Raw genomic sequence first — 25,950 nt, 5'->3', positions numbered from 1 at the left:
ATGGTCCAAGTGCAGTATTGGAGGGGGCTCCCCCGGGGCGGCCAGATAGCACCACTTGAGCCGGAGAGCTCCATTCAATTCAAATCCTTGCTAAACATGTTGGTGGGAAAATGATGTTTTTTTTAATCTTGAAAAGGAGCCCCCTTTGGAAGGGGAGGAAGATCAAAACTCCATAACTCCATTGAGTAATTCCTTTGCTTCGCTCCAAGATCTAGAAGAGGAAGAGGATTTATTTCATGCCATTCTGAATGCCTTCAAGGAAAGCATCTCAGATTCTGATCAGCCTCTTAAATTTTTTAAAAATAAAGGTAAAAGAAGTAAAATGCAGCATATAGCCAGAAATTCCTTTGACATCAAAGCATTATCATGATCCCACCAATGCTTGTCTGGAATATTAGAGGAGTAGGTAATCTAGCCTCATTGGGAAAGTTAAATAAATTGGTGAAGCAGTGGAAACCGAAGTTAGTGGCTATTTTAGAGCCTTTCATTTCTTTTAATAGAGTGAATAAAGTAGCCACCAAGTTACAATTGCCATCCAGCTTTTCAAATGAGGCACATGGGGGTAAGATTTGGATTCTTTGGGGTGCAGATGTGGATTTTGACATTATCCAAATTTCTTCTCAGACAATCTCAGGTATGTTTTCAATTGATAGTTTCATTTTTGTGGTTTCTATTGTATATGCAAGTTGTGGTTATTTAGATAGAAGAGGCTTCTGGAGGGAGTTGAAGAACTTACCTACCTTGGGTAAGCCATGGCTTGTAAGTGGTGAGTTTAATATTATTAGAAGTGCTTCTGAGAAAATTGGAGGGGTTCCGAAACATAGAATTGTTGTTGAAGATTTTAATAACTTTTTTTTATGATTGTGGCTTGGTTGAACCTTCCTTTGAATGGTCTAAATTCACTTGGTGCAATAGTAAGGGAGGATTTCATAGGATTTGGGCAAGACTTGATAGAACATTGATCTCCTCAAATTTCCCTCGGTCTGTTAACAGTATGCAAATTAAAACTCTTCCAAGAGTGTGTTCGGACCATAGCCCAATGGTGATTCTTTCGTGTCCTATTCTTAAGTCATATGGCCCATCTCCTTTCAGATTTCAAAGAATATGGTGTCTTCACAAGGATTTCTAGAATTTGGTAAAAACTATATGGGCGGACCCCATGAATGGCAGTGGTCTTGTTAAACTGGCAGTAAAGATCAAAAGACTAAAGATACATCTCAAGACTTGGAATCGAGAGGTTTTTGAGAGAGTGGAGACTAATATCCAAATTTTAGGAGATAACATTGTTGAGTTGGAGGCTAAACTTTGTTGTGCTTATGATAGGGATGTGGAATTCGAGTTAATTGAGAAGAGAGCTGCTCTTGAAAGTTGCTTGCTTCAAGAAGAAATACTGCTGAAACAAAAAACTAGAGTCAAATGGTTAAAAGAGGGTGATTCTAATTCTAAGTTCTTCCATGCCACACTACAGAATAGAAAAAGCAGAGGGACACTAAGGAATATGGTTTTTTAGGATGGCAGAATCTTAAACGACCCACAGTCTATCCATGATGAAGCTGTTAATTTCTTTCAGAATGCTTTGACTTTAGAAGTTATTGTAACAAGTTTTGATTTTAATAGCATTATTAGTCCAGTTATTTCAATAGAAGAGGACATAAATCTGTGTCTTCCTCCTTCCCTAGAATAGGTTAAAGATGCTTTGGCCGATATCCCTGTGGATAGTTGCCCAGGTGCTTATGGTTTTGGCTCTAGTTTCTTCTTGGCTTGTTGGGATGAGGACCTTTTAGATGCTGCGGAGGAGTTTTTTTAGGGGCACTTTTTACCCCCTCATCCTCTTTCGTTGTGGCAATTCTTAGAGAGGACAATTGTAATAGTTTTTCCAAATTACGCCCTATTAGTCTGTGCTCATTTGTTTACAAAACATTCTCAAAAATTCTGGTTAATCGGCTATCCCCGCTTCTTGGGAAGTTAATCTCTAAGGTGCCTTTATTAAAAGAAGTATCATCCATGAGACTTTTTCTTTGGCTCAAGAGCTAGTTCATAACCTTAACTCCAAAGTGAGTGGTACTTAATGGTCAAAATCAATATGGCCAAAGCTTATGATATATTGGAATGGTCTTTTCTTCTTAATGTAATCAAAGCCTTTGATTTCTCGAATCATTGGATGAAATTGATCTCTAATTGCATTAGCCTATCATCATTTTCAGTTATGATTAATGGAACTTATTGTGGATTTTTTAGATCATCTAGAGGCCTGCAACAGGTGGATCCTTTATCCCCTTATCTTTCTATTCTAACTGAAGAAGTATTAAGCCGACTTTTAGATCAAGCTTTTGCTAATGGCAGCATTGGTGCTTTCAAAACTTCTAGGGGATGTCCTTTGATATCTCACATTCTATATGCAGATAATTTGGTTCTCTTTCTCGATGGCTCTAAGTCTTCTCTCAAGGCTTGTTTGGAGGTGCTTCAACTGTATGAGTCCATTTCAGGCCAACGAATAAATCAAGACAAGTCTGCAATTTTTTTCTCTAGTAAGGTCTCTGCCGCAAGGAAAGCTATTGCCTTAAAGGTATTGGGTTTAAGGAAGGGAATTTTCCTTGTTTATATCTAGGAGCTCCTTTACACACCGGCAAACTTACCACCGGATTGTTTTAGCCCCTATTGCATAAATTAAAGAAAAAATTGGCCAGTTGGAAATCCACCCTTCTCTCTAGTGGCGGAAAATTGACCCTCATCAAGCAATACTCTCTAGCATTCCCATTCACGTCCTGTCGATTTTAAATGTCCCAAAACTGGTGATCAAAGATCTCAATCGACACTTTGGTGATTTCTTTTGGGGTGATCATGAAGGGAAGAAAAAGAAGAAGTGGATAGCATGGGCGAAAGTTTGCAAACCTATTGAAGAGGGAGGCTTAGGTATTCGGGACCTGAGCGAGATGCAAAAAGCACTACTCATGAAATTTGCTTGGAAGTTTTTATAAGTTTTTAGATGAAGATTCTAAATGATCAGAATTTTTCCGTGGGAAATACTTCAACCAATCCCACTTTTACCTACTCTCCCCTACTCGGTATGACTCTAGCTTCTAGAAGTCCATTAGACCACTAATTTCAAAGGCCATACGAGGCACAGGTTGGCTTCTTCGAAAGTGTAATATTTCATTTTGGTTTGATAACTGGTCTCACGTAGGCATCCTTGCTGAGAAAGTAACCCATGTGCAACAACAATAGCTGAAAATGAATGAGGTCTGGGAGAGCAATAGTCAGAACTCAAGCTTGCTCAAGGAATTGGTGGGTGAGGAGATTGGTAGCTGCATTATGGCCTAGCAACTATGGTTGAGGGAGGGAGGGGCAAGCTGATTTGGCTCTCTTCCATATCAGGTGTCTTTACTACCAAATATGTTTGGTCTTCAATTTTTGGCCATGGTCAAAGTGTTAGTTGGGCTAAATGGGTTTGGCACAAAGCCATTCCAAGTAGAGTTTCGATCTTCATGTGGAGATGCTTTTGGAATAGTTTGCTTGTTGATGCTAATATCCAGAAACTCAACATATCTCTTGCCTCTAAATGTAATTGTTGCAGGTTTCCAGCCAATGAGTCTTTGGACCACATCTTATGGTCTAGTGAGATTGGCTTTGAAGTTTGGAGAAATTTTGCAGGCATACTGGCTATTAATTTCGAGCATACTAGAAGTTGGGCGTGTATGGTTGGGAAATGGTTCCGCAAGGCCAAAGTAGTCTCAATTAGGTGTTGTTGTAGGCCTAATGCCTTCTATAATCTCTTGGTGCTTGTGGCTTCGAAGATGCAAGGCTCATATGGAGAATAAGGTTGAGGCTGCAGGTAGTGTTTGTTTCCATATCAGAAGTATGATTGCTGAATGTATGATAAAGCTTAGTTCTATGGAGAAAATTACTAAGTCTAATACACACATTTTGAATCAACTTGGATTAGCCATTATCAAAACGAAAGCCCCACGATTTCAGGTACTAAGGTGGCTAAAGCCAAGTGCTGGTTTTTTAAAATTGAATTTTGATGAACGTATATAGGGAATCCAGGTGAATGTGGTGGTGGCGGAGTTATCAAAAATAATATGGGTGAATTGATCGCTAGCTTTTCTACCCATTATGGTTATGGTACTAATATGATGGCAAAAGTCAAAGCATGCTTAGGTGGTGTGAAGTTGTGTGTGAAATTACAACTTCCAATGGTGATGGTTGAATCCAACTCTAAGATCATTGTAGACTGGCGGCACAGAAAGGGTGATGTTTACTGGGCAGTAAGGGATGACTAAGAGAGGCTATACCAGCTCGCTCAAACCTCAGTTATTTCTTTTAATCATGTCTTCAGGGAGGTTAATACAGTTGCAGATGTCTTAGCAAAGGAATGGGCTAAAGGCCAAAGTGGCGAGTTTTTTACTGCCCCTAGAGAAATTTTTGGTTGTCTTAGGACTGACAAACTAGGTTTACCAATTTTGCGTTGTTGATATAGTCTTGTTGCTCCAAACTAGCCGGTTACAATCATGAACAATGCAAGTTTGTTTAGCTTTCGTGGTTTTTATAAAGGTATATAATCTGTTTTGTTATGGTCTATATGCTTATCTTAATGTCTTGTAAAGTGGTTAGTTGGTTTTATAATTTCTTTTGATGCCTAGGTTTGGTTTTTACAATTATGTGTAACCTCTAGGTGTCCGAATGTAACTACGGCATTCTTCTACTATAAGTGAGGGCTATCAATAAAATTAGAGTAAAACGGGACCCCAAGTGGAAGGGTGGATTACACTCTCCATAACTGAGAGTGGAACTAGGTTAAAAAGCAATGTTCATCGTCTTCTTCCTCAACCAAAATTTCTGGTTTTTCCAGATTTTGAGTATCTATATTCAATCATTCATAACTTACTCATACTAAGTCTAAATTAAGCATAAGATATGTCAAATTAAAGCTTATGAACCGAGATTTCTAACCATATAAAATTTATTTCCAGAAAATAAGATTTAGTTGGTTACAACTTAGCTCAAAATCACGGTCCAAACATGAATTTTAAAACTAGGGATTCGGATTTCTTTTCCTATATGCAACGAAACTTCACCAAATTTAATAGACATGTTTCTGACATTATAAAGAATGTTTTCATGTAAATAATTCAACCTTAAACATGTCATACCGTAGAATCAAATGAAAAATTTGAAATACAATCAATCATGAGATATCATCAATTACATGTTTTTACACTCATTCCAAAGCATCAAACAACATATAATCATATTCATATGGACGAAAACAAGTAGCATAGACTCTTATACCAATGTTAAATAAAGCTAATTTGAATTACCTCAAGGAGCAGAATTCCCACAAGGTCGGATCTTTACTCGTCTTAAAACCCAAGTCACTTTGTTATTTGCACTTCCACGTTACTTAAGAGACTCTAGAGTCTTCTAAAAAATTTCACACTACAAGATCAAGAGATTTAGATAGTTTCTCTTGGAAGTTGTAGAGAGATGAGAGTTTTTCTCTTTTTGATGTAGGCTTTTTCCCCCACATAATTTAATAACTTCACACCCATGTGGACACAACATGGGTCATGGGGGGTTTACCCACTACCAACAAGTAACAATTTCACATTAAGAATATAACATACAGGTTTCAGCATGAATTGGAATTCATTTTTGTGCAACCCCGGGGCTGCCATTTGAGAGATGATAATTTCTCATTGAGAATAATATCTATATCATTTAAAAAAAAAAATACTATGTATTCATAATTTAGTAGAAAGAACCTTATTGTTACAGAATAATTAACATTTTGGCATCCTGAAAAATCAAAATTGAGGCTACGCACAAACTTCCGATGCCTCAAAAGAGCAAGAAACCACCCTCACCATTTCAACGATAATTGGTACAAGAAAGTGACATGTGGGCAATGTGATAGAGTATGAAGTAGATTGGTTTATAAAAAAGGTGTCTAACTTGTGCTGGATTGCTTTTGACTGGCAGGAATACCAGGTTGTGAGCTCCTGGAAGAGACATCAGTATAAGGCAAGGGCAAGGCCTTTATGGGAAGATCCTTTGATGATGCACCATGGGCATTTTTCTTTAGCTGTTCAAGAAGTCGGCGGCCTTCTCGGAGTTCATCTTCTGCACTTGAGCCATGGTTTTCCCATGCATCATTTACTTGCTGCTGGAATTCTATTGCTAGAGCATAGCTGCACAAAACAAGAGATAACTTTAATGTACATCACTCAATATTGTTAGTGACAAAGACCCACTCTTCCTGCAACCCTTGCTGTATTTAAAATTTACACTTGGCTGAAAAAATAAATCCTTTTATTTTTATTTTTTTTTATTGACACCAGGTGTCCAGAACAATGTCCCGACTAATTCCGAACGTGCACAAGCCCTCGGTAAGGAGTTTCCTGCAAGTGCACCTCGTGTAATTTAAGGAAAAAATCCTCCAGTCCAATGGCCCCTAAAGATTGTTTGCACCTAAAGGAATCTGAACCTTAAATCTAGGGGGAGCATGTCCCCAAGTCCAAGGCCTTTACCACTTGAGTCAACCCCAAGGGATTAAATAAATCCTTATACTGAAAACACAAATTTAACTAATCATTTCCTTTTTGTGTCACTAAATTGCACAGTGTGGAATATATTCATGCAAAAATGCCGTGCTCTTCCTTTTATCATGTGTGTCTTCACATGAGGTGCTCTTTAAAATGAAGTTTGTGACCATTCAACAAATACATTATATTATAAGGATAATTTTTGCGGAAGAAATAGAAGAACACCTTTCTTTTGAGCTAGGAAATCAATCCTACAGGGAAAAGAAGTCATAAAAGAAGACAATTTGAGGAGACACTAAACTCAAGAATCTTGACAAAGTCTCCAAGGGGTTGGCCCAAGTGGTGAAGGCCTTGGTCTTGGGGTATCACTCCCTTCAAGATCCAAGGTCAACACCTCATAGGTGCAAACAATCCTTTGGAGCCACACCCCCTAATGAAAAACCAGCGGTTCAACCAGTTCCGTATAAGGAAACTTTCGAGGGTGCAGTGCACAGGACTCAGATTTACTCTGCAATGGTGGGTCTGAAAGGCCCTACTTTGGAGACGTTACCCGGCAAAAAAAAAAGTTCCCTGGAATCTGAGATGGAGATATAATTTATCTTTTTCGCTTTAACTTCAACTAAGACCATCAGTCATAGACGTTATTTTACATTTCCAAATAAGACATACATTTGATTACTTTTACTCAGAATCGTGTCTCCAATATGGCGAAGGAAAAAAGTATTACTAAATAGTCCCACATCAAGTTGAGAAGCACAAGGCCATTGAGAAAAAAGATTGAAAACGCTCATGTCAAGCTAGGTAAATTAGTTAAAACCCAAGTCAGGAAATCAGACCCAAAAGCAGGGAAACCGTTCATACCTTCCCATGGAGCCATACGCTCTTGAGAGGTTCTGACATGCCTCAATGGAATCAGCATGATGAGGACCAAGAGATACATCCATGATGTCCTTTGCAACTGCAAACATCTGAGCAGCTGCCTGAGGTCTATCTAGCTCCAGATATGCTGCCCCCAAATTATTGTAGATATACCCAACACCAAAATGCTTCTGACCAAAGCTCTCTTTCAGCCTTTCCGCAGCACCCTCCAAAAATGGAATAGCCTGCGCCACCTTACCTGTCAACAAAAGCAACCACCCTATTCTTGCAGAAACACTTCCTTCAGAGTGCTGTTCTTGTGGGAGCTTCTCAAGCAAAGCCAACGATCTCTTTAATAAAGAAATTGCAGTTTCAAACTCATTCATAGTTTCATATTGCATCGCTATCTCCGAGTATGCTTCAGAAACTTCCACTGGAGTGGCTGTTTCTTTCTTGTCAAGAATTCCCAAAGCAATCTCCAAGCTTCTTTTTGAGTCTGAAAACTTTTCCTGATTACATAATGCTTTTGCCATTGATATAAACACTAGTGCCCTAGACTCGCTATCCTTATCTGTGAGCTGGACAACACCCTTCAAAGTATTAATAGCGGTTTCATATTTCCCCAGCGCAATCTGCATATTAGCAGCATCAATCTCTGCACGGAGCAAATCAGAATCATGACCCCAATTCTTCAAAACCTTTCGTGACAGCTCATTCTGCTCCAGGGCCTTCTCATGCTCCTCTAAACCAGTATAAATAACCCCAAGAAGCCTCCTATCATATGCAACCTCCACCGAATTCTGACCCAAATGCTTCTTATGTATCTCCAACGCCTTCGTACAATATGGCAACGCCTCCTTAAAGTCTAAAACTGCAACATATGCTTCGGCCAAATCTCGGTTAGCTTTACCTAATTCCCTACAATCTTTCTCCAAAGTCACCTCCTTAATCTCCAAACACTTCCTAAGATGCCCAAGAGCCTCCTCTCTCCTCCCCATTGCCGTCTTCACATTTGCCAACTCAAGTTGCACTGCGTGAAGCACTGGTCTAAAATCCTCACCGCTTAAACCCTCATTCTCTAACCTACCCAATATACGATTGGCCCTATTAAGGTACCCCAAACTATCAGCAAACCTTTTCAAATTATAATTAACAGAACCCATTAATTGCAAAGTCATTGCAAGAAGCAAAGAAGAAGGTTTATCATCTCTATCGAAAGTTTCCAAAGCTCTAATTGCAAAAGATAGAACCTTTTCAGGGTCCTCACCTTCTTGGTCGAGTTTGAGGCCAAGTTTCAAGGAAGCCAATCCAAGATCTCTCTCATCAAAAGCTGATTCCATGTCCTTGAAAGCCTTGAGCATTTCCTCGGCGGTCTTCGCAGACTCAAAAGCCTCTTCAAGCTCAGATTTTTCCTTCAATTTTTTCTGCCTCGAGGACAGTTGGCTCGGGTTCCCGACAAGGGTATCCATATTTCGAAAAGGATTGGTTCGAAATTGGTTGGGCTTGAACAATAACCCATGAGTTTTGGCGCAGGGCTTGAGATGGGTGGGGGAGACAAGCGGGGCAGGAGAAGAAGAAGGGTCACAAAAATAATTTCTGGATAGAAGGGTGGCAAATGATTTCGGTCTGTGACGACAGAGCTGTGAGAAGATCGAGATGGGGGGTTTTCTCATGGTGGAACTTGGAGAGGTTTTGGAATTCTGGCCTCTGGGAGTTTGGGTTTTTGTTAAACCTTTGCAAACCCCTAACTTCTGTTTTCGTTAGACGGAGAGGTAAAAGATTCTTCGGTATTCGAGGTGTCTACGAACACGTCGTTAGGAAATTTATTTTATTTTATTTTATTTGAGAGAAAATGATAGAATATCAATTTTATTAAAGAATCTCTTTATATCTTTCTTTTTAAGCTTTTATAGCTTTTTTTAAAAATATTATTTTATTTGTCACGCTTCTGAATAAGGAAAAATTCAGTCTTAAAAGAAGTTCTGTCCGTGCAAGGAAATTCATTCGATCATCTTTAACCCCAAACTCATTCCTCCAAATGAGATCCTTGAAGAAGAAAGCACGCAACACCATAAATTTTCTGAAAGCGACAAGCCAAGTAGTCCTCAAAGTCTACGGGAACTCTTAAAGAGATCACATTCACTTGGACAGAAAAGAAAGATTGCAATGTTTTTGCCACAAATTCTTCTGATTTTCAAAGCAAGTGGCCTGTTAATGTCTGTCCTTAAACTAGAATTTTAAGTCCATATAACCATTATAAAGAGAATTTGAAAGTATCAGTGAATTACATTTGTTTCTAGCTTTTACATTTTCCGATAGCCTACGATGACTCTTTGGACCTCTGTCACCTTCCAGTTCAAGCTTGAGGCTTATTCAGAAACTAAACCCACGACGAATTTATATACAACAAAGAATACATAGTTTCCTTTACACGCGGAACAGCTATCGCAATCAAAGAAATGGAAATCCATATGCATCACAATTATCTGATCACCCGAAGTTTGTCGGGCCTTGATTTATTCTTGGAGTTTCTGGAGGTCCGCTATATATATCATCGAAATGAAGATTGAAGTCCCCCATCTCCAAGTCCTCCATGCAAGTGGTTTGGGATAATTTGCGATTATTTCTCCAGTCCAGGTGTTGCTCCTGCTCCTCAGAGCTTCTATCTGAAAAATTGTCATAATGGTTCCCTGAAATCCGGTTATTGAAAGCCGGAGGCTCAAGGAAACTCGTCTGTGGTTGCACATCATCTGGGCCACTTCTAGTCCACCATTGGCTCCGGGTACTGGTTGGGTTTGCCAAATTAATAGAAGCATGATGCCGTAGTACACTATCCCGGAAGAAAGGAGCTGATGTTGAAGCCCCCATATGGGACTGAGTTCGATCCTCATAATGGTCACCCTGGTATTCTTCATACCTTGGTTCATTATTTCGTGTCAAGTTGGATGGCATCCAATAATCTCCAGGATGTTGCTCCGTCACTTCAAAGGGTTCTTGTACACTGTCTCTTGATTGGTCACCCGTGTGGTTTGGTTGTGAAGTATAGTACCAATCAAGAAGATACGGATGAGTCCTGTGATCTGGATCAATTAGCCACAGGGAACCCAACTGGTAGCCGGTTCCAGGACTATTGTGTGTAAGCTCCCTTGAAAAAAAGGCACGTCTGTCTCCACGGCCCCTGAATATGGGGCTCTCTCGCCACATTCTAGGGGAATATGTCTGTCTGGTTCCCTGCCCTTGCAGATTTTGCTCCCTGAAAGTCCTAAGATTTGATACAAACTGCTTTCCTAGGGCATTCGCTTCCCATGAAGGGTAGCTACTTTGAAAGCTGCAACCAGAATAGGAAGATTAAAAATTGAGAAACAGAACAGAATAACCTTTTTTTTCCCCCAAGCATGCATTTATTTACTAAAAAGATGAAATATAAAAAAGGTGCACGAGGAAGGTTCTGGCAATCATCAAATTGCAGTAAACACAATGCATGAAGAGAAAATACAAACAATAAAACAAGATATGGATGCAAAAAATTGGTTTCAAGCCATCCCTATGTTCCTTGGTTGAAGTTTGAACCAAGGGGAGCCACCTTAATTGGCAGCTTTGATACGGTCTGACTTGGTGGATTTTGGTCCATGGTTGGACACCGTGGCCAGTTGAGATTTGTACTACAGTTCACTTTTTTGGAATGGCTGGTGGAAACAATTCTTTGTTCCTCCAAATCCTTGGCATAGGAGAAGATAAAGGCTTTGTTCTCGAGAAGGGAAGAAAAAAAGCTGAAATAATTGATGTATAATCATACCTCAAAAATGATTTCTCCATTTTCCCCTGGGAACTCCTCTCAGATCGAAGTGCATTATATGGTGAACCATAATTGCTATTGCCATGTCTTTGGAAGTCAAAGATGCCGAAACTGCAGAAAGATCAAAAGTGTAGAAGTAAAATGATTCTTATCAACGTCAACAACAAAATATTAAAATAAAAAACTACTGATGTTAAGTCTTTAACTTGAGGGACCCAGAAGATCAAACCAAAGAAGACTAACCTGCAGACGTGACCAACACCTTCAACATTCACTGTGAAATCTGCAATGAACTGCAAAATGTCATCCACACGCTGTAAAAAAAGATATGGTACTGTCAGTTCAAAACAAGCATTTATGATGCAGTAGAAAATAACATAATGAGTCATAAATACAGCCAACCTTTGGGACAACAAATATAAGTAAATATGGAGTGAGGAAAATTGATGCCATCTCCTCAAGTAGCATCATTCCAGTGTACTGCATCAGAGAAAAGGGGGGGAGGGGAGGGGGGGGAGAGAGAACCTCATGAGCACAAAATTAGTTAAAACCATAAAAAAGAAGGCTATCTTCTTCTTCTTTTTAATCCACCCAGGAATTATAATGCCCAAGAAGAAAAAAAAAAACCAAAAACTGCAAGATGCATCCCTCATAAGATGGTGGCATGTGTGGATTTTCCACATTCCCAATATGGGACTAAGAGTGCTACAATATTCCCCCTCTAGAATTCCTGATGTTCACGTTAGAGCCATGTCATACAGTGCTCCAATATCAAGTGGATAGCCTTACTCGGTGGCTTTGATACCATATGTAAAGACCAAAAGAAAACACTAGCCACATCTGCCCTACAACCCCAAAAAGACTAATCAATTCGAAGTTTCACTAAACACTTACAAAGCTCAGTTTCACCTAGTAAGTAGCCAATGTGGGGACTTAGCACCCATGACTACCTTTATAACCTACCCATTTTAGGTGAATTCATATTCCCAATGTAGGCCTGGGGTGTTACATAATACATGAAATCAAAAATTCAGGCAAACATCCAACCAACGACTCGGCAATCCTTACACTAGCCCTGTTGTAACCTTGTCAACACAACATACCGGTTAAGGGTATGGCTACCATATCCAAAATGTGGTATCTGGCCAGGCACCAAATCCAAGTCCATGTAAGCAAACAATATCACCCAGCACTCTGCTTTATGTCTATCAGGATTTCAACACAGCTTATTCAATGCAATTTTGGCAGTTCAGCTAATGCACCCTTTTGTAATTAAAAGCAACAAGAAGTTTGTAGAATTTTCTTGCTTAACCATTCATCCCAGATCTACTTCATTCAAAGCATTAAATACAGTTTATTACCTGAAATAGGGTTTCAAACTCAGCACGGACCATCTCAGTATTTTCTTTGCCACGCCATCTCTTTGGCATGTAATGTGTGTGTTGGACAACCATAGACATTGCTCCCTCAGGATCAAGAACTAGAAGCTCATCCGTAACAGCAGCCCGGCTAATCGCGGTAATAGTTCCGAAAACAGCAGCATACCAAAACAAATTGCGACCAAATATCTGATGGATTAAACGAAGGGAAACAAAATTAACATCTATAATTGTCACCAATATCAAATAAGGTCTGATATGCACTAAAATATGACGTGAGAATTCAATTACATGGCCCTCTAGCAATGACTCCTCCAGAAATGCAATGATGATTAGGATAGCAGCAAAGCCACCAGATACAAAGGAGATGAACTTTGCAATAATAGAAATAATAGGAGAAGGAAACTGCTTGAGATAATTAGAAGCATGCTCTACACTGCTATTGATCCGATGCTTAAACAAATGATCCACCTGTTACAAAAAAGAAAAAGAAAAGTAAAGTTAAAGATAATCCATAATCAAAGAAGATTACACATTCTAAGATTATATGTGGGTGGGACCAAAGGGGCTTAATGTATTATTAGCAAAGAGCAGTAACACAGCAATTATCCTGAATCTACCTTGTAAGCCTGCATATCTCCCTTAAACTGTGCACCCCAGCTTCTTGTTTTTTAATAGAAAGAAATTTTATTAATATGAATGAGTGAATAGGTGTAGCATAAGTACATGAGATGTATACAAGATAAAAATTCCTAATCACGAGCTAGAAATAGATACAAGAAAATCATTAAAGTTTAGTTCATTGAAGTCTATCGTGCTTGCCCATAGAAATAAAGTTTTGAAGAAGAAACTTCTAAGTTCATCCAATGAGCTTTCCTTGTCTTCGAAGTTACGGTTGTTCCTTTCCTCCAAATGCACCATAGTAGGCATATAGGGTCCATCTTCCACACTGTTGTAATGTTCCAATTAACTCCCATCGTGCCCTCTGTTTTATCTTTTTCTTTATTAATTGAGATTTTTTTTACTGTTGTTCACGGGATACACACCTGTGTTGAACTAGCTTACCCAAAGTAATAGGAACTAGAACATCTTGAACATGTATGCTATTCTTAAGAAGTTCATTTGTAGGCGCTGTAATATAGCCACTAGTAGCAACACCAAGTTGGTTTTTTTTTTATAAGTAAAGTAGCAACACCAAGTTGTTTCAGAGAAGATTTGGTTAGATTCCCTCAATTAAACTGTAAAATGAAAAAAAAAAATGAAACTCTAATAATGATTCAGGTTTTAAAGAAAACAATGCTACAATGTGGGGGAATAAATTGGTGATTCGAATGATAAAGGGTAAAAATTACAATTTACCTTGAAAAGACAGGGATGATTCCAATCACTGGCTAAGAATCATACCCAAATTTTGAGTATGCGGCAGATACAGAAGCTACATATATTATGCATCCAGGAAAAATACTGGTTGAGTACAGTAAAATCGCAGTAAAATAGTAATTACCTCATTGTATTCCCTAAAAATCCACTTTGACAAAGTTGACCACCTTTGAGATGATGCCGTGCTTGGGTGATTATAGAACTGTTCAGCATGCCTCAGGAAGAGATAGACCAGCATGAAGATGACAAGAAATGGAGAAAGAAGAAGCATCGCAAGCCCGACTACCATAAGCCTTTTCTTTAATGTTGTAGGATTAGATATAAAGTCCCTTCTAACACAGAAGTTTCTGTATGAATTGTATGATCACATTAGAAAATCATCAACAACCATGGAAACCAGACAGGTCATCATTATTTTTCAAATAATTAACAAACGAAAAAGTAAACTCATAACTACTTCCAAAAAAGGGGGAATTTTCTTTTTTCCATTATACGGTAGTGTAACATGAATGTATCATGGTGTATATGTTCCAGACACTAAATATAGCCAGTTACTCATGAAAAATTTACTGTACCGGTCAAACATGCTCTGTAGTATGCACCAATTTAAGGTCCACTCTAAGGTCTTTGTCAGTATCAGACGATGTTGTGTTCCATTCGAGACAAATTTGACCGTTGGCCCAGCACCAGGGACCCATTGAGAGATGGGGAAAGCAAGCACCCCCTTGTTGAGCATTCCAATCAAGTAGTTTTCCTTGCGCATCAATCGCATCACAATATCATGAGCAGAAAGATCCTTAATTATACAGAGTTGTTGTGAACTTTGCAGCTGAACAACCTTTTCAAGAATTGTTGCCCATGGCATTGTTTGAATTTCATTGTCCGTAACATGGAGACTGCAGGAAGATAATAAACTTGCCCAGTGTTATTTAATGACGATATTTCACTCACACAAGAACTTTACAGTAAAAGAGAAAGTGTTGCCTTCAACAAGATTAAGTTTGTAGGGTTAAAATTATTCCAGGCTTACCTATTGTAATAAAAGTGACGAATCCCCAGAGTGTCCTTTAATTGAGCAAAAAACCTTAAAAAACAAAAGATCCAATAAATGGAAAATATCCCTAAATATCCAACAATGGTAGCTTTGCTAAGTGTTAAAGGGGTTAACGGGTGCTGATGAAGCGCTTCCTTGGCAAGATCACAAGGCTTAATTCCAGATTCAACTGCATCCATCCCACATTTTGCATTACGAAGACCATTCCAGTCCACATATAATAAGAAAAATCCCGAGAAACAAATGGTGAACCCCAGGCTTAGAAGCTCAACTATCCACTTTATAATGATGCACCAAAGCCCTTTCTCACAATAGTAGCCATAAAGCCTTTCAAAGAACAGGTCCAAATCAGCAATTGGTTTTACATTCAAAGTATCACCATTAAGAAATCCTGAAGGGCTCTCACTACCAGGGCTTGGTGGTACCCTTCCGTAGTCAGACAATTCAATCTCAGGAGGCACATCCTTAAGCAAGCCTGTAGTCAAAGATGATTCAACATGTGATTTGAGCACACCAATGGGATTTGAACCCTTTGTCCCACCGAACATGATTCACAAAGACTGGCAGTAGGAAAATACAGCCAGTCCATTCCATAAATCAGTGGCAAGCATTAAGGAAAGATTCTGTAGAAAAATAACAAAATGTTATCCCCTTCTGTTGTCATTCATGAAATATCATTTTAATATCTGTCAGCAAAAACTAAGAAAAAAGGTGACCGCAAAAAAGAACAGATCCACCAAAAAACTGCACGACAATATCACAACTTTTTTTTCATTTGATAAGTAAAGAAAATCTAAAAATATCATAACTGCAGACAGATGATGCTCATCCACCTAACTCACTGCAACATTTCGATTCAAGTTAAAATAAATAAATAAATAAAATAAATAAAATAAAATAAACATTGAACAGGTTGAAATGTTACATAGCAAGCACAAAAAAAAAAAGTATACGCTACTATCTCGGTACTGAAATTGTAGTTTGCTAAATATAACTATTATAACGTAGAATTTTTTTTTTATCTGAGATTTACCTCCGGGCAATCATGATTAATAAATGAGCCTAACTTAATGAAAGACATGTAGCTAACTTTATTTACGAGCGTGTCATTGGATTAAGGACAGGACGCAAGCCAAAACCATCTTTGAATACTGCCATAAGGCATAAACTAGCAATTTGGGCAAAAATACTTGAATATGTCCTCTCAGCCTTAAGAGAGTTAGAATAGACAATTAGTGGGCGGCACCAGGCTTCATCGGACCTCCATTCTCAACCCATAGGGAATCGATGTATTGCAAGCCTTGGATACCTAACTCATAACTAAAATTATATGAAAAAAGCATGAGAAGATGCCCTGCAGCATGAGCCATAACTAACCACCAATGTAAATACTATGACTTGGAAAATGTAATGCCGAAACCAAAGACATTCAGTGCGTACCTTTCCATTATTTGTAGTAATTTTTGTCTCCGATCGTATCCAGAATTTGTAATAATCTTTGACAAAAATTGAATACGCTAAACTCAACCAAATCCTATTGCGTGCCGCAATAACAAATTGAACCTGTCCGGCAAATGTAACAATATGAATATGCTGTTGTAAATTAAGGGTAAGTTTATTTATCAAGAGGAGAGGAAAAGAAATGCATGTAGTCAAGTACTCCAGAGAAGTGCTGGTCTATCTACTCTATCTGAAAATACAGAGAAATTTACGAGCCAGAGAGAGAAAGAAATAGAGAGGCACTACTATATCATCAACGGTAGATTATAACAGCAAAAGTGATTCCATCAAAAAATAACGAAAGCCCAACATGAAATTGCATAAACAAACGAACGCATAGAATAAATATGACTGAATTTGCAGTAGAAGACAAAATTACCTGCAACCCACGAAAGAATAGGAGTAACGAAACGAAAAGAACGAGGAATGAACCAAATTAAATAAATTTAATTGGTATCCAGCAAAGACTTTGGGGACAAACCACCAGAATCAACGAATTTTAGAGCATGACAAGAGAGGGTTTGAGGTAAACTTCAGAAGCGGAAATAACAAGGTATTGATTGAAGCAGATGAGAAACCCAAAGAGAAAGAAAAGAGGGTGAGAGAGAGAGAGAGAGAGGTGTTTGGTTGCGTGAACGAAAAGAGGAAATTTCTTGAAATGTTTGTACGCAGCCTCAAGAGTCGAGCTTTGGGTCTCTCCCTCCTCTCTGCCAGTAAGATATAACAAGGAACAGTTGTTAAGGTAAATATTTATTTATTTATTCTTATCTAATCTAATGGAATCTTAATATTCAAATATTTGTTTAAATATTATAAATATAAATATTTTTTAATTTTTCATATAATCATTATAATTTTTTTAAACTTTTAAATAAAATAAAAAAATAATTCAATTTTTTAAATTTTATTATAAAAATTATATTAAAATTTATATTGTAATAATATTTAATTTTATAATTTTTTTATTCAATATTTATTTCTCATTTTTCAATACCTTATCAAATATATTAATTTAAATTATTTTATTACTATTTATAAATTATTTCATTATTATTTACAAATTATCTCATTTTATGTCACTATCCAAACGAGGTCTGATCCAAAAATTAATAAAAACTAATGATTTTAGTGCTTTTTTGTCATAAATTTTCATTTTTATCATTTCAATAAATTCTTTTCAGAATTTAAATTAGGAATTTTAGCTAAACCATACTTATTCATTTTTATACAATTTAAAAAAAAAAAATGAAGAAAGATGATGTGGCTACCACGTGGTTGAAGTCTCCTCTTAAAAATGGTGAAAGTTTTCCTTTATCTTCAAGGGGAAGAATTCTCCTTCTCTTCCCTTCTATTCCCATATTTTAGTTGAGGGAATTATTTTATTATTATTTTATTAATGATTTTTATATAGTGCTGATATTTTATTATTTTTTTGTTGATAATAGTGATATACATATCGTTAACTAATTGTGATAAAATTAATTTATTCAAAATATAGATAATTACAAGTAAATCTATATAAACTAAACTCATAGCCTATTTTACAAATCAGATAAATTCAATTTATCATCTCCTACACCATATACCAACATATGATTTGTCATTTTTACCTTTTTATTTAAACACACGTATTAATGTGTGTAAAATATATATATTTAAATAGAATGATAAAAATGATAAATTACATATTAATATGTAGTGTAGAGAATAATAAATAAAATTTTTAATAAATAATAGCAATTATTTTTAATATTTAATCTTAGATAAAATGAAATGAAATAATAAATTTGGAAGATTCTAAAGGCAGTTGGGCCGTATAGCTAGGCCTAAACCTCCTGGTGTGGGTTTTGTAGAATTAGAAATATGTCCAGCGGCCCATGACGGCAAATTCCACTGACATGAATCTCACCATCGAATTGAAAAATACAAAGACAAAAATGAGTTTTGAAAAAAACTATCTAAGCAAAAATAGTTTAGAAAAAAAAATTAAAAAATTATTCTATTATCAAGCTAGTATGTATAGTACATCATCCACATCATTTAAAATGGTAAAATTTGATTTATTATAAAGTTGGTGTGTATAAGATTTGATTTATAAATACCATACTGTAACAGATGTCTGAATTGAGGCTAATAAGTCAATTCAGAAACTATCAATAGTTGGAATGGAATTTATGAATATGTGGCAACAAATCACTGAAAGACTGAAATTGAATTGGTGGTATGTGTGATGAGGAGATTATGACAAAGGAGAAACTCTAATTTTTTAAAACAATTTTGAGAATCTAAAGCAGTTGTTTAGTTCTACAAAACAAAGACTAATGAAGTACCAATCAGCTTAAGACAAAATGCAAGTTGATTTACAGCAGAAAGTTACAGTGAGACATAAAGCGAGATTGAAGAAACCTAAGGGCAGGCATGTGAAGGCCAATTGGGATGCTACTGTGAATTCAAAAGAAAAAAAGACAGGTATTGGTGTTATTATAAGAAATGCATAAGGTGAAGTATTAGCTTCATTATGGAATATTGTCAATGCTTGTTCAAAACCAATAGTTGCAGAAGCTGTAGCATTAAGAAGAGCAATGACTTTTTATATTAAGCTAGAAATGACACAAATATGCCTAAAGGGAGATGCTCATATTATAGCCAAAGCAGTTACAAGCAAGGAAGAAATATGCACTAAATATGGTGTTGTGATTAAAGATGCTAGGAGATTGCTGCTTGAAAGGGAATATTGGATTATTGATTTTGTTTACAGAAAAGCTAAGTCAATGGCTCATACACTTGCAAAACTAGTTCTAAGTATAGGGGAAGAAAGAGTATGGTTAGAGGAATGTCCTATTTCAACATGCCATCAATGAATGTAACTCATATCAGCAAGCTATGGAGGCCATTTCTCAACAGAAGCTTTTAGTTCCAAATGCTTAAGTTAAATGGGAGTTTCCCCCAAATGGATATATAAAGATCAATTGGGATATTGCTATATAGAAACAAGCAAATAAGATTGGAATTGGCATTGTGCTTTTAGACTAGGAAGGGATTGTATTTATAAGTCTGACGAAACCTATGAATTATTGTTCAAATGCTGCTATGGCTAAAGCAATGGGCTTATTTGAAGCTGTCGAGTTGTGCAAAGAATTAGGACTACTTAACTGCATGTTTGAGGGTGACTCTTCTCATGTTGTGATTGCTATATTTCAATATAATGGAGAAGTGGACAGCTACAATCCTCGAATTACAAACATCAAACAGTTAATGCATTGAATTGACTAGATGCTAAGACATGTCAAGAGGGATGTAAACCGAGTTACATATGGGCTAGCAAGGGAAGCAATAATATTAGATGCAAAGAAGATTGATGTTGACCTTGTTATTCCTTGTATTTCTGATCTTGTAATGGCTGAATGTCAACATTATTCTTAATTGATTGCAAGTATCTCTAGAATGATAATATCGTTCAACTATAATGATAATTGATGAGATTATTTATGTTGGTGATCGATTGAAATAGTAAAAGTTAATAATGATAATTTATTAAGTCAAAAATTATTTTTCTTGTCGTGTTGACCAAAAGGTGATAATAATTAATGAGATTCTTTTATCTCGTCGTGCCTATTGGAATAATGAAAGCCTTATTTGGATAATTAAAAAATTTACAGTTTTTTTAAGACGCAATATGAGTACCATAATTTGAAATATTTCAGTCAAAGAATCTTTCTTTTTTTTTTTAACAGAAAGAAGGTTCAAAGTTTGTAAAGAACTTATATACACGCTTCATCTCTTCTATTTTTTTTTATTTAACTCTTTGTTTTGTAATTTGATTTTGTTTTCTTTTTAAAAGTGAAAACATATTCATTCATAGCATCAATAACAATTTAAGCTTTTAGCCAATACAAGAGCAGAAATACAAGTTGGGGTTGAAACTATCTAGTAATTCTGTGTTAAGAGAAGCAGCCTCTTTAGCTAGAATATGTGCCACCCTATTTGCTTCACGTTTGACATGTCTAATCTTCCACTCAAAAACAGAAAACAACAGCTTGACTTCATTAGTGAGACAATAGAAATTTGTAGCAAATAACTCCCTTTGTGAAATAACATAAACAACAGTAATTGAATCTCCTTTAAAAACAACTTGTTGCAGGCCAAGGTCCTTGCAAAAGTGAGTTGCTTATAAAAGACCTTGAGCCTCAACCATTGTAGGCTCCACATTGAAACCAAGTGGTTTCATTATTGAAGCTAAAATAGATCCAGCTCTGTCCCTACCAATAACACCAATTCCAATCCAGCTCTGCAAATCTTATTTGATATTGATTCAGGTGATTGCAAGATTCTCCAAGCTTGTTTTGCCAATAGAGCTTTGTTAAAACACTCCAAAATCCAAATCTCTGAATCCCAAATCACTATTATGCTTCCCCAAACATAAATAATTTCAATTCTTCCAATGAATTTTGGATTCATTGTCACCAGAAATTTAAGATTAAAGAGTTTAACCTTTTACATAATGTTTTTGCCAATAAAAAGACACTTATATAATATGTTGGTATAGCTTGTAAGACAGTTTTAATTGTAATTTTTTTCTCTGCCAAAGATAGGAACTTAATTTTTTTTAGTGATAAGAACTAACTATAATTCTATGATGAAAAGTCACCCATTTAGATCTCCCAATTAAAGAAGGAAGATCATGGGGTACATATCAATTTCATAAGTCGCAATTTAATTAGGTTTCTTAAATAAAAGAAAAAACCTTTTTTTTTCCTAAAATACATAAATCGAGGCACTAATTACTAATTTTATTCAAAAAAAAATATTAAACATTTTATTATTTTCGTGCTAAGCACATTGGAATCCTAGTACGATGGTAACCTCGCACAAGTACCAAAACTAGTTCACCCTATCCTACTTCCCAAACAAAGCCGTAGAACATTGCGCGAACCAACGGATCTTTTTGGCGGGAAGCCACGTGTCAAGCAACTAGGTTAGCAGCGGCACATTTCCCGCCAAAAAAGCCTAATATACTGATCATTGCTTCGTACCCTGCAAATACCGACTCCAAAATCCATCACCCTCTCCCTCTGTGATGCCAAATGAACCCTTTAGACAGCATGTCAAGTCCCTTCGACTCCAAGAAGCCCCGCCTCCAGGCAAAGTCCCCAAGCCCTAACCAGTTGAGCTCCAAAACCCCAGAGAAGTCCACGCAGCTCCCCCACCGATCGCGCAACCGCGGCGTTACGCTCTCGATAAATGAAGTCCGAAAGGTCGCCGTGAGCCTCAGAGACTCGGATCGTCCCGACCAATCGATGGCCCCTCAAAAGTCCGCCAGAAGGCAGATAAAATCCTGGCTTGCCGAAAGCCCAATCCGTGAATCGGAGAAATCTGTCGGTGGACCCATCAAGCTACCGGAAAAGTAAGAGATTTGAATACTAATTGATTTGATCGAGTGTTGAGTAGTTTAATTTGTCTAATTATCCTTTTTTCTTTTGTTTGGGGTTTAATGGCTAGGTATGAGATTCTTGCCGAGTTTCTTGATAGCTTGGATGGTTCGATTCGCTTATTGCGGTTGAAGGGTTCGGCACCAACTTTTACGAATATTTGTCCAAGAATCGAGTGTTTAACCGATAGGTATTTAGAATGCTTTTTATGTTCTTGATAATATTTGTAGCTTAGGTTTCCGGGATTTTTGTCCGGTCTTTCCTTTGTTTGGTTTATGAGAAAAATGGGAATTGGGTTTAGTAAATAACTAGACTTTTGTGTATCGGCTTTGATTGGTATTTTCTAGTAATTTTATTTATGCAAACTCGTTTTGGATCTGAGAAAGAAGGGGCAAAAGATGAGAAGTGTAAAAATATAAAGGAACCTAATTTCTTAAGTAATTGAACATTTTTTCTTCCGAGATTTAAACCAAGCGCAGGATTCCAATAGCAGCCAGACGGAGCCTTACATTGATTTCTCTTTGCTCTTCTATGTTAATGAAGCTCTTTTTAAAATGTATTAGGAGGTTTTCATATGGTCACTTGGCTCAGATGAAGTTTATTTTACGTAATGCAATTGAAATAAAGAGGGTACTTGTGATCGATGAGCGGACGAGTTGTATGAAGCCAGATCTTCATGTTTCTATCAATATTGAGGCAATAGAAGACGATGGGACGTTAACATCTGAAAGCAGGAATATTTATTTGAGAAAGGTGTTCAGAGAACGGCTTGCGGATTTTTCAAAATCCAATCCTGAGGTATACATGATCTATATTGGATTTTTGCTTGATTGCAAGCTATAATGTATTTTTAATCACATCTTGTACTATAATACTTTTTAATCATTTGCTTCTTTTAGTACATGCAAACATAACATTGTTGAAGTTACTCTGTCATATGCTCCTAACCAAATGCAAACACAATGATGATATGGTGTGAGGGGTGCAGTTTATTTGAGTAATATACCAAAACTGTAGGTATATATTACCTTTTTCATAAGGAAAAAATTTATTGCAGTCAGATGCTTTTGCTTCTATTTTTAGCTGTGGTTCTATCTATAAATGAGTTAGAAGGCCTTTTTTGTGAAATTGAGTTAAAGGTTCTACCTGCTACCATGGCAAACTAATGAGAATGGGACTCAAAGCAAGATGACGTCACTTGTTAGGAATCTCATTGTTGTGTTTTAACCTTTAATAATAATGACCTAGCTAATGTATCTATATGTATCTGGGATGAAATTAGTCATACCTTCTATGTGAAGTATTTATTGTATGTTTAAATAGTGTTTTACATTACATTGCTCTTGTTAAATACCATATAATCTATAAGACTTTTCTCTGCTTTCAGGTAGATGAAATTCCAGAGGAAACATTGCCAGAACCATTTAATCGTACAAAGCCAGACATCTATTCAAACATGAGAAAAATACGTACCTCAACATTTCCTGTTAGGATATCTATTGCTGCACTAACAGCTCAGCAGTCTGCAGTACCAGAAACCAGCATTTGGGATGATGAAAATTCAGAAGGAACAGAGCCAGATCTGAATTCAAACGTTACAGAAGCTCTCAACTTGGCATTACCTGTTGGGACCTCAATTGAAGCACTTACAAAACAGCAACCAGTAGTAGCATCACATCTCCCTCAATCTTTCCGTAAGAACTTTTCACAGAAAGTCACATGCAATGAAACAGATACCTCTTCTCAGAACTTTTTAAAGACTTCCCTCCAACCTTCAGCTGATCCAGTTCCAGAGTCACCCCCTCTTAACAGAAGTTCTTCCAATGAGGAAGCTGCTGCTGCTTCTGCTCCTGCTCCACAAGCAAAATTGTCCAATGAACCAGCCAGCAATGGAAACAACATAGCATTTTGTGCTTCTCCTGCTTGTTTACCTCCTTCCTGCCCACCTGCAACCCCAAGCAAAGTTTCAGAGGCCATCAATAATAAAAATAGTTGTCCCACAGAAATTGCTGACGTAAATGTAACTCCTGCAAAATATACCTACACTCCAGATAGGCTGATGAATGTGACACCCACGTTGCATCCACCAAAGAGATGCTATATGAGCCCAGAGGATGATTGTAATAGCACACCACACAAGTTACTTAGGCGTCCACCCCGTTCCAGGTCATTGAAATTTGACACTCCTGAAAAAAATGAAAATGTTGAAGTCGAAATAGATGACAATGGAGTTGTTTCAACTGATACTGATATTAGTTATGTTCTTCCTGAGAATCTCCTGCAATCAGTAAGCCCCATCCTAAATTCCTTTCATCCTTTCATTTTCACCCTTACGAAACATGATTAGAACTTTTATCTAATATTTTATATGGTCAATGGTTTTTTAAGTATTACTTTAATGCTATTAACCTACTTATATTTAGTGAAGTAAAATTTTTCCCTGATAGGAAAGGAACTCCCAAGTATCAGACTGGCAACTGTCCCTTAAATTGCAGACACTCGGATAATTAGTTGTTGACCATCTGAGATGTCCCTGGGCGATAGAACTTTGTTAACTGTTGAACCCTACAGATTTGAAAAATTTTGAAGGACCATTTTGATTGATTGAATGAAGTTTATAAGCAACATATCAATAAATTTCATTTTGCTTACTTCATTTCATAGTAATAGCAGGCAACATTATTAAAAAAGAAAGGAAGTAAACAAGATGTGAAGAAATGAGGCCTAGCAGCGGGCATCCTTTGTGGAAATTGACTCCTGCACAATGTTTCTTCATATCTTAAAATCTTGTCAGCAATGAACCTGCGGTTATTTTGATCTTATGATTAGTATTGAGATGTAGCCATGTCTTATTCTTTTGCAGATAAGAGAGAAGGAGATGAAGGCTATAGAAGAACAAAACCCAGCAATTTCCCGAGCAAAAAGGAGGCAAAAAATTATTGCTAGCCTCCCTAAAGTCTTTAACACGATTCACTTCTTATTTCTATCCATTAAGCAGTCTGTTATTACGAAACAGGAGCTTATACACAAGATAATTGCAAGCCATTGCAATATTGTTGACAGAAGTAAGCCTCAGTACTATCCGGATTTAATTATCCTTTATCTGGAAGCTTTTGGTGATCCTCTTGACTTTTGTTGGCAGGAGAAGTTGAAGAGCAGCTGAGTCTCTTGCTAGAACTAGTTCCTGAATGGATTTCAGAAAAATTGGCATATGGGGATTTGCTCTTCTGGTAAGCCTAGCTAAAATATAATGTACTTTTGTGCAACCCATCGCTATTGTGAGTGAGAAGAAATGAGTATCCAATTAAGACACCGATTACTTAATAAAATCACTCTTAGGAGAACTATTTATTGATTCAAATCACAATTTATACTTACAGAGATGAGAAATTTTCAAATCGATTGATGTCATTATCTTGTTTTGCAGTATAAATAAGAAATCCAGTCCTGAATCAGTAAGGGTGCGGCTTGAAGAAACAAAGCAAGAGGACACCACAGTGTCTAGGGAATTACTGTAGGAAACATGTTGGGTGATGGTCTGAAATTTTCCTTACGAGCGGCTATTTTTAAACAATTCGGTCTAATTATTCCATGTTGACTGATGCTTATAGAGGAGTTGATTTTAGAAGGCCACTGGCTAAGATGAAGGCTTTTGTCAAGTATATTCCTTGGATAGAAATATTATTAACATTCAAAAGCTTGCTTTTTGATTTTTTTTTTAGCTTGCTTTTTGTAAACTGACGTTTTGGATTAATTGAATATAAATAGTAAAAACTCTTATGCAAGTAGCATTCAGTATGCGATCAAGAACCGGCTGCATCAAGTCTTGATGGGTTATGTCCTCATCTTTGTGATTTTCTTATTAGGACCAGAGTGAGCCAGATAATTAATTCATAAAACCTGTTCAAGACTTGTAAACATGTTAGAAACATTATATCGGAGTACAGCCGATGCGATTAAAGCATTTACTTCGAGCGGCGGCATATCATAGATTGGATGCGGTTTGTTC

At 36.9% G+C, this 25,950-nt stretch overlaps 3 protein-coding genes across 3 annotated transcripts; 1 reads left to right on the top strand and 2 right to left on the bottom strand.

The window, feature by feature from the left end:
* Positions 1–5,720: 5,720 nt before the first annotated feature.
* LOC122308535 (protein KINESIN LIGHT CHAIN-RELATED 1) lies at positions 5,721–9,208 on the bottom strand. Its single transcript, XM_043121911.1, has 2 exons — positions 7,407–9,208; positions 5,721–6,191 (listed from the first exon to the last, which is right to left on the bottom strand). Exons 1-2 carry the CDS (start codon positions 9,074–9,076, stop codon positions 5,951–5,953), a joined length of 1,911 nt encoding a protein of 636 aa, XP_042977845.1. The 5' UTR covers positions 9,077–9,208; the 3' UTR covers positions 5,721–5,950.
* A 419-nt stretch (positions 9,209–9,627) lies between these two features.
* LOC122308534 (autophagy-related protein 9-like) lies at positions 9,628–17,232 on the bottom strand. The gene is made up of 11 exons (XM_043121910.1): positions 16,892–17,232; positions 16,453–16,575; positions 14,989–15,635; positions 14,534–14,854; positions 14,083–14,305; positions 12,870–13,049; positions 12,561–12,767; positions 11,602–11,679; positions 11,443–11,513; positions 11,200–11,310; positions 9,628–10,731 (listed from the first exon to the last, which is right to left on the bottom strand). The coding sequence occupies exons 3-11, from the start codon at positions 15,558–15,560 to the stop codon at positions 9,894–9,896; spliced, it is 2,601 nt and encodes an 866-aa protein (XP_042977844.1). The 5' UTR covers positions 15,561–15,635; positions 16,453–16,575; positions 16,892–17,232; the 3' UTR covers positions 9,628–9,893.
* Positions 17,233–21,543: 4,311 nt separating this feature from the next.
* Positions 21,544–25,726, top strand: LOC122306608 (CDT1-like protein b). The gene is made up of 7 exons (XM_043119037.1): positions 21,544–21,916; positions 22,012–22,131; positions 22,505–22,739; positions 23,329–24,228; positions 24,805–25,006; positions 25,084–25,171; positions 25,369–25,726. Exons 1-7 carry the CDS (start codon positions 21,597–21,599, stop codon positions 25,457–25,459), a joined length of 1,956 nt encoding a protein of 651 aa, XP_042974971.1. The 5' UTR covers positions 21,544–21,596; the 3' UTR covers positions 25,460–25,726.
* The last annotated feature ends 224 nt before the right edge of the window (positions 25,727–25,950 follow it).

Source organism: Carya illinoinensis, chromosome 4, assembly GCF_018687715.1.
Source record: "Carya illinoinensis cultivar Pawnee chromosome 4, C.illinoinensisPawnee_v1, whole genome shotgun sequence".
Classification (NCBI taxonomy): domain Eukaryota; kingdom Viridiplantae; phylum Streptophyta; class Magnoliopsida; order Fagales; family Juglandaceae; genus Carya; species Carya illinoinensis.
This window is presented reverse-complemented; position numbering and strand designations above follow the sequence as displayed.

Bases quoted from the DNA above. Each gene is read 5' to 3' on its own strand.
- LOC122308535 (XM_043121911.1), bottom strand. From the start codon at position 9,076: ATGAGAAAACCCCCCATCTCGATCTTCTCACAGCTCTGTCGTCACAGA. The intron at 6,192-7,406 runs GTATGAACGGTT...TGTTTTGTGCAG, and splicing joins GCGTATGGCTCCATGGGAAG to CTATGCTCTAGCAATAGAAT.
- LOC122308534 (XM_043121910.1), bottom strand. From the start codon at position 15,560: ATGTTCGGTGGGACAAAGGGTTCAAATCCCATTGGTGTGCTCAAATCA. The intron at 14,855-14,988 runs GTAAGCCTGGAA...ATCTTCCTGCAG, and splicing joins CGTCACTTTTATTACAATAG to TCTCCATGTTACGGACAATG. The intron at 10,732-11,199 runs GTATGATTATAC...TTCTGGTTGCAG, and splicing joins ATGGAGAAATCATTTTTGAG to CTTTCAAAGTAGCTACCCTT.
- LOC122306608 (XM_043119037.1), top strand. From the start codon at position 21,597: ATGAACCCTTTAGACAGCATGTCAAGTCCCTTCGACTCCAAGAAGCCC. The intron at 22,740-23,328 runs GTATACATGATC...CTCTGCTTTCAG, and splicing joins TTTCAAAATCCAATCCTGAG to GTAGATGAAATTCCAGAGGA. The intron at 24,229-24,804 runs GTAAGCCCCATC...ATTCTTTTGCAG, and splicing joins CTGAGAATCTCCTGCAATCA to ATAAGAGAGAAGGAGATGAA.